Consider the following 9,042-nt stretch of genomic DNA (forward strand, 5'->3'; position numbering starts at 1 on the left):
AGAGGGGGGAGCTGCTACCTAAATCCTCACAGCTACTCCACACATGGGCAGAGCATGAGCAGCGCATAGCCCAGCAGCACTTTGTCCCCAACCCTGCTTCCAGCATCACATCCTGAACAAGTGACACATTTCACCATCTACCTGCAAGACTTATCCTTAGATTTGTAATCCATGCCAAGCCTAGGTCATGTAAAGGGGTGATCTGCTCAGCTGGTGAGAACAGATCAAGGGGCAGGAATGCAGGGAAGAAGGACCATTCTGTAGCCCCCTTACTATTTATGAAGACAAGGCTGCTGGTGTAGACCCCAAGGCTGCATTCTGTGATTGCCATGAACGGTTACGGCTCTCCCTACCTGTACATGGGGGGACCAGTGTCCCAACCTCGTGCCCCCCTACAGAGGACCCCCAAATGTGCCCGCTGCAGGAACCATGGGGTGCTCTCCTGGCTGAAGGGGCACAAGCGCTACTGCCGCTTCAAAGACTGCACCTGTGAGAAATGTATCCTCATCATTGAAAGGCAGAGGGTCATGGCAGCTCAGGTGGCACTCAGGAGGCAGCAAGCCAACGAGAGCCTGGAGAGCCTCATACCAGATACACTTAGATCTATGCCAGGCCTGCCAACCACTCTGCCAGCCGACACCAGTCAACCTGCCTCCAGAACAGGCGAGATGGCCATCCGGTGGGCACAGGAGCCTTCCTCTACTATGCAAGGGCCAGTGAAAGCAGGTGGGTACAGGGGCAATTGTACTGGCTGCATGGGGGTACACTCTCAGCTATCTGCATTAAACATCCATCTGGTGCAAATTAGATCATCTATTATTATATTTATTATTATATTTATTAATGTGTAAAATGAAAAGTTGGGAAAACTAACATCCAAATATTTCTTCCCACGATAATTAGTGTTCCCAGGAAACAATATATTTTTGTCTGATGTGTTATTTATTAGTAATAATAATGTGTATAACTTTACTAACAATAAAACAAGTCTGCAGATTAGATCACATTTAAAAAAGACAACTATGCGATATTTGCCTGAAATGTGCTTCTTCTACCTGGAAAAATAGCACTTGTAACTTTTTTGTTTTTTTTATACTATACAGCAAAATAGGAAAAAAAATAATTTAACATTTGAAAAATACAAATAAAGCATCAGAAAGTATAGTCAAGACTCATATGATGTAGATGTAGAACTGGCTGATTTTGTCTGTAGGAATCTTACCACTTGCAATCTGAAATCTTGTTGCAATCTGTTGCACTTTATTACCAGTATCCACATTCTTCTCCTGGATGAGTGTTAGATATGAATATTCACATATCTGTTGGCAGTGCAAGTAACTTTTGTTGGCAAAAGTCATATTTGGCTGCAATCCTCCCTAGCCAGGACTGGTCAGTGTTTTAGGATTTTACTGGGTGGAATTACATTCATAATGATGATCTGGTGTATTACTGATGGACTTTATCACATTATGAAGGATTGAAAGTCTCCAGACCCCTTTTTAGGAGGAGACAAGAAGTGAAGCGTGTGAAATTGCTCAAAAAGCAAATCAAGTGTAGCCTCAGCTTGTGCCAAAACATGTCATGAGGAGTGGGGGGATCAGCTTACTGGAGCACTTAATGCAAAGCTCTGTGCTTCCATAATGTGTACTTACCATGACATCACACCAGCCCCAGGATGATAGCCTTCCACATAGCACACACCATGGATTCAAGGATCAATTTCCTATACACATTTCTGAATAGTAAAAGTTCTAATCTACAGTAGATTGGAGTATTAGGAATCATGCTTAAGTAAAGTATGATATTATACCTAGACCTAGGCGGGAATGTTACTGTTATTATTATAAAATAAGAAAGAATGAAAAAAAAGAGAAAATAAAGTCTATCGAATACATCAGTTTAAATCTCAGGTTCATTATATATATATATATATATTTACCGGTATATATATATATATTTATATCTATGTATATATATATATATATATATATATATATATTACACCTATATCTATATATTTCTCTTTTTCTCTGTAATTATCTATCTATGCAATTAGTATTCGAGTTATCTTGTTATTTCGCCCAATTCTCACCTAATGATCTATTTAGCTACTATCTAAGTAATTCTGTATTATTCTCATCATCTATGTATTTATATAAGTACCTAAATATCATCTATATATTTATCCATCCTTCCTTATGTCGTCTATGTAAATTATTATTTAATTATCTATTTAATTAAATATCAGTATGTCTAGATATTTGTTTTTCCCACTCTGGTTATCCACATCTATCTATCTATCTAAATATTTTATATATATATATATATATATATATATATGTAAAAAATATCTATTTTCCTAATTATTTATATATATATAATTATTTATATATATTGTATTTAACTACCTACTGTCCATCTTTCATAAAACTTTGCTGTAGACATAATCAGAATACTGTTCTATTCTTACCATTTTTGGCTTGTAGATGAGCCCATTTCTAAGTACGTGGTATTTATAATGGTAAGAAGATTTTTATTCAGACCAATGTATAAATAGATTAGGAACCTTCATTCCAACACGGAGCACAATACCAAACTATTTTGATATAAAGTTCACTTATACTTTTGTGTATTTTATTTGACCAAGTATTTGACCACATTGATCCCATAATATCGGAGCGACTTAATTCCTAAATTTTTGGAGCTTGAGCTTGGTGATCTGATTTATTTCAGATGAATCATATTGATAATTTTGGGTTTGGGGTAAATGCCCCATGGTTCTCACTTCCAGAGATGGTCATTGTACTGGCCATACACAGGTAGTGACTGTGTAGGACAATGTTATCAGTGTGGATAATGGCTCCATCTCCCAGGCTGACAAGCAATGAGCCCATGTCCCCATGCCTGTCACTGAAGGAATGTGACTACTCATCTGATGTACAGCTGCCTTCACTCCTCATATTTATTGTACTCTGCCTGGCCAGGACCATCCGCCTTCCTTCTGCTGATGATGATCTATGCATTTCATAAAAGATTACAGTAATCTCAGGGAGACAGTGTAATAGCAATCACTTCAGCAGAAGGTCAGGTTCAATGAAAAGTTACCAACTTGTTTGTAGAACACAATGGCAGAGCACTGATGTGACATCCCTCACTGCTGCCAGACATCCAACACATGGCTGGGGATCCATCTTCATCCCAGAGCTCATCCCACACCAAGGGAACATCTACCAACAGGGCACCAGTGGGTGCAAGACCACATATTTCACACCTGGGCAGCTTATCACACGAAAAACCTTATACACACCTATTAGGAGAACAGTTTTCAAAACAAAACCCTTTCTTTCTTGAATTTAAATGAACAAGTTATTTAATAAATCTACACTATTTTTCAAACAAATGCAGAGACATGTATAAATAATATTATTATTATTATTATTATTATTAATAATAATAATCAACATTATCATAAAGTAAATCAGCAATGACCAATCGTAGGTAAAACATTGTACTAATACATTATCATTGTATAAATGTTAAATAAAAAGAAATTGTGCAGTAAAATCTTCAATGACTATATATAAAAATATATGAGATTTTACTGCACATTTTATCTATCTATCTATATATATATATATATATATATATGTGTGTGTGTACAATGTATTTTTTTGTTTTTATTTTTTGTTTTTTTTTGTTTTCATCATTATATATTTCATCATTTCATCATCATTATAATGTAAGATATAATTATACATAATTATATATAATTATATTACTACATATACTATATATATATATATATATATATATATATATATATATATAGTATACTCACCTTTGACCTGTATATTATTTTAGGATTTGTAAAATACCGATACAAAATAATACATTTAAAGTTACTTATGGTTTTTCCTAAGAACAATGTACATTAACAAATTGTAAATATTAATACTATATAGTAAAGTATCCCGTGATCTATTTTTGATAGAATAATATGAAGAAAACGATAGATACATAAAAAAGAATTACAAGAAAAAAATAATATCTGAAAATGATAATAAAATAATAAATAGATAATAATATTATCCTTGTTATTTTAAAATAACGGTTGATAGATTCACTAAACACAATATAATATAGGTAGTGAAATATTAATAACAATAATAATGTATAGTAAAAAGTCCGACTTTTATGTCATAAATAAATCATAATATAATTTTACCGGGAACAACTAAAACGATCTGAATTTCGAATTTTCGGCTGCCAAGCACCCATCAGAATCCCAGATAGGTGAGTATGAATATATTCTTAAATTCTGTTGATTTTTTTGTCGCACTGACATTGCAGAAAGCCGCTTTCCCCCCGGCATAGTGCATACCCAGCGCAGGGCAGTGCGGGCATCTTCCATGGCACATGGCACAGAAAAATAATTCATTTATGAGACCTTATATTCTGCGACTGCTACAGATTGTTTAGGGGTTAGCTGTAATCACCTGTATCTGTATTTGTTTGGTGCTGGAACCTCCTAAGTATTTTCTAAATGGTGTGAATAAATGAATCATGTTGGCTGAGAAGACATACCAGCAAATGTTTACATTGCTGCTGCCAGAATGTGCTGTATAAATATTTACCCATGGGAGACACAGTTATTGCACAGAAGACATTACAATTTATGATTAGCACACTTCATCCTATTATCACACAGAGCTACAGAGAAATGCCTACATCTCTGCCTGATGGCATCTCATGATCCATGATTCCATGATTAGATTGATTAAAAGTATGAGATCAGTTTACTTCTATATTGTATATAAAAAGTACAATAATAAAAAATAAGTTTACTCTGAATTTCCACTTTAATAATTTGCCTCATTTACTGTTTTCCTATTTAGTACACATATGGTTTTATATATAGGGATATTTATATATATGTGTGTAACCATATGTGTACTAAATAGGAAAAAAGTAAATGAGGCAAATTATTAAAGTAGAAATTCAGAGTGAACTTTTTTCTTATTATACTATTACTCCTGAGCCTTTTGCATTAACCTGATCATATGTGTACTGAATATAACATATGCCAAATTGCTACTGTTATGTGATACTGTTCATTATTTAATGGTATTATAACTTGTTTATATGCTACTGCTTTTTTATCAATATTTTTATTACAGAAAACCCAATGTTGGGTTTCCCATAATATTATGTAAGACTATTCAAAGTTTTAAAGTATGAATATACATGGCAGTCTGTTTAGTTTTACCTTTAGAAAATAAGTGTTAGAACTAATTATTTGTGTATACCTAATAAATTAACTCATTGGGATATATATTGACTTTGGGTGATAAGTTTGCATCCATTAACACTATTAATATAGATAAGTAAAGTTCTGTTTGCTACTTGACAAGTATTAAAATAAAGCTCTGCTTTTGATTGACAATGTAGAATCGTGTCAATGAAAGCTGTAAAAGCAAAACAAAGTCAACTATATTAGTTTTTGTATTTATCTCAGTTGTGATGCTTCACTCCCTTGTACTATCAATGTTCTAATGTTAAATACTCTAAGAGGGAAACACATTATTAATGGCTGTTATATTAGAAAATGTCCAAATAATATAAAATAATGTTCAAAACACAGCAGCGCAACTAGTAATACTTCCTCTATAACTCAAAAATGAATATACCAATCAAATATACTGAAATGTTTTACCAAAAATGTTGTTAGTCTATCGTGCAATCGTAAATCAAAGTTGTCCTGAACATTATATTAAAAATGTAAAAACAGTGTAATCTTGGACAGGGCTGTTATAATGTAAATTCATTCTTCTTTAATTTGCAAAAGTCGATAAATAGGCTTTAGTAGGGAAATAAATACAAAATTACATTATCCCCCAGTGTGTCAAACACATGCAATTACGTTGGTTCAAAAATTCTATATATATAATATATAAATATATATATATATATATATATATATATTGTGGGAGAGTGTGCCAAAAATGTTGGGGAAAGTGTTATAAAGGCTCCAGGGAATGGAGAATAAGTATGTGTGTGTAGGTTTTTAGGAAGGAAAACCAGGGACTTTAGGGTCTTGGGGCCAGCAAGGGAAGTGAAGGGTGGGTTCCTTGGCCCAACCCTGATTTGGGGATATGTGCACCTGCACTCAGGTGCAAGGGAGAGAGGAAATTGATCAGCCAGTGTGTGGCAGGCTGTAGTGTGATCAGTCAGAGGCTGAAGGGCAGCCAGAGGGTTCCAGGCTGAGAAGGCAGCCAGAGGGTTCCAGGCTGAGAGGAAGTCTGTTCCAGACTGTGAAGGGAGCCAGAGTGGGTTCCAGGCTGCATGAGAGGGGACAGAGCACCAGGAAAGCCAGCGGGCGAACAAAACTTGAACAGTGTTGATATTAAGGGTTAGAAAGATAGGACATCCAGTGAGCTAGCTAGATGCCCAGCCGGGCCACTGTTGTTTTTTGTTTTTCTTTAAAACTGGAGAGTGCTGGAGAGTGTGCTGTAACACTGGGCTAAAGAAATAAAACTGCTGTTATTTTGGACATTTGGTGTCTGCTGCCTCTTATCTGTCCTGTAAGCATCCCATTACTACGACCACCCCCAGTGACCCACCACTATATATATATATACATATATATATATATTATATATATGATACAATATACAAATTACTAATGTTGTCTTTCTGTCTTTTTATCTGGCAGATGTGTCTGAAGAGAGGCTAGGTGACAGCAGTGGTACAGACAATGGAGAAAGCTACAGTGACAAGGACACCGATCAGAGGTCCCCCCCTGATGTGAAGCCCTGCTGTACCCCAGAGAGTCCTGAAGTGGTGTCAGTGGATGAAACAGGCTACCCAGTGCGAAAGAATTGCAGCAGTGCAGAAAGTACCTCTGATAGCCCCAAGTACCAGGCTGAACATAATCATCTTCTGATTGAGGGCTCAGCTGGTACAGTGTCTCTGCCCTTCAACCTGAAGTCTAATAGGCCTCCTCTTGAAGTCCTGAAAAAGATATTTCCAAGCCAGAAGCCCACTGTTTTAGAACTGATCTTAAAAGGGTGCGGAGGTGACCTTGTTGGGGCTGTGGAAGTTCTTCTGTCAAGCCGATCCTCTGTGACTGGTGAAAGAACTACATCGGAGTCTGACAGCATTGTGTTGCCTTCTAATGGTCATTTATTTGAGCACACCCTTAGCTCCTACCCTCTTTCATCCTCCAAGTGGTCAGTGGGGTCAGCTTTCAGAGTACCCGACACTCTACGTTTTTCTGCAGATTCCAACAATGTGGTAACAAATCCCTTAGCTGTCCCCCTGCAGCACCCTTTCCCACAGCCCCCCAGGTACCCTCTTCTACTGAGGAACACTTTGGCAAGAAACCAGTCTAGTCCCTTCCTGCCCAATGATGTCACCCTATGGAACACTATGACCCTACAACAGCAGTACCAACTTAGGTCACAGTATGTCAGTCCATTCTCTGGCAATTCCACCACAGTCTTTAGGAGTTCACCTGTACTTCCACCTAGAGCTCCTGAAGACCCAAGAATCCCTGTTCCAGAGGACAATTGCCCCATTGTAGTAAAACAACCTATGTACACAGAGGAAGATTATGAAGAGAGATCCGATTCAGCTGACTCCAGGATCCTCAACACTTCTTCATAACCGACAGAGTGGCAGGGCATTTCTATATATGACTGTGAACTCTATCTCTCATTCTAGAGATCTGCCCTATTTATCCCATATTCATTGCACTTACCTGAGCAATAAAAGGTGAAGTCCCATGAATGCATTCCCAGTGAGGGACTGTGAACATTGGCCATATCATCAACTCAAGCACTGGTATAATAATGTGACAAGACTAAAGACATAGAAAGTCTTCTCGTTCATGGATTTAGTCCATGATCTATTCAATATGACTGGTAAATTGTTACTTTTCCATGTATTATGTATCATGATGAATGGTGTAAAGTAAATGTCACAGTCAAAGGTAGTAAAGAGAATATGTGACCTTTGCAGATATCACCTTATCTATTTGTTTGGAAAGAACTGAGCATATGTAATATTACAAACAGTATGTGAACTGCATGAATTGTATTGTTAAATGAGCCCAAGATTAAACATTGTCAGGTTAATGTAGCATGCTAAGGACTCTAGATGAAATAAAAATGATGATGAGCATGTCATTTATACTTGTAGTTTGTCAAATTAAATTAGCGCACACCTATGAACAACCTCCAGGCAGCGAGGCGTTCAATTACTTGAAAACATTCCACAGGGAAACAGAGCAGGTATGTACATACTTGCTGCTACAGCTGTTTTTTTCTTTGCTGTGTTGTGAGTCATTTATTTTCTATATTAAGCTGGTATATTATCTACTATGAAAGCTATAGACCTCATACAAGAGCAAAATATACCTTTACCCATCTGACATTTTAGCTGTCTTATGCGTAAACTAAATAAAAGAAAAGAATATGGGGCAAATTATTAAAGTAACAATTCAAAGTAAAGTTATTGTTTTTATTATACTATTACCCTTGAGCATTTTACATTAACAATAGGAATATTATTATGATGTGCCATATTTCACGATATTTCGTCATACCGCAATGATAACGTCTTTACGTACCAACTCCAGCCTTGTGTCACGTGATTATTTTTGGATGAACTAATGCTAGTATGTGCTACTGAAGTCTGCATGCAATCTATTTTATATTCCCACCTACCCTTGCAGTACAAATAAACCCTAACTGTGATAATTTTCTGTTTACATGAGCAGGTAGGTTCAATTTACAAACATTAAACACAAGGATAAGACTTTATTTTTAGCAATGTGGCTATTTTGTTTTTACCTTTCATTGGACTGAAACTTTTGACACTTATCCTTGTTTTAAAGCTTTGTAATTTGAGCCAATGGACCTGATTTATTAAAGCTCTCCAAAGCTGGAGAGGATACATTTTCATCAGTGAACCTGGGTGATCCAGCAAACATGGAATGGATTCTTCAAGTAATTTGCTATTTGTTAGAAAATGTTTTCAATC

At 36.2% G+C, this 9,042-nt stretch overlaps 1 protein-coding gene across 1 annotated transcript; it reads left to right on the forward strand.

The window, feature by feature from the left end:
- The first annotated feature begins 329 nt into the window (after window positions 1-329).
- Window positions 330-8,197, forward strand: DMRT3 (doublesex and mab-3 related transcription factor 3). Its single transcript, XM_072407053.1, has 2 exons — window positions 330-726; window positions 6,713-8,197. Exons 1-2 carry the CDS (start codon window positions 330-332, stop codon window positions 7,663-7,665), a joined length of 1,350 nt encoding a protein of 449 aa, XP_072263154.1. The 3' UTR covers window positions 7,666-8,197.
- The last annotated feature ends 845 nt before the right edge of the window (window positions 8,198-9,042 follow it).

The sequence above is a fragment of the Pyxicephalus adspersus genome, chromosome 3 (assembly GCF_032062135.1).
Source record: "Pyxicephalus adspersus chromosome 3, UCB_Pads_2.0, whole genome shotgun sequence".
Classification (NCBI taxonomy): domain Eukaryota; kingdom Metazoa; phylum Chordata; class Amphibia; order Anura; family Pyxicephalidae; genus Pyxicephalus; species Pyxicephalus adspersus.

Excerpts from the sequence above, each read along its gene's own strand:
- DMRT3 (XM_072407053.1), top strand. The coding sequence starts at position 330 with ATGAACGGTTACGGCTCTCCCTACCTGTACATGGGGGGACCAGTGTCC. Across the intron at positions 727-6,712 it reads GCAAGGGCCAGTGAAAGCAG|ATGTGTCTGAAGAGAGGCTA; the intron begins GTGGGTACAGGG and ends TTTATCTGGCAG.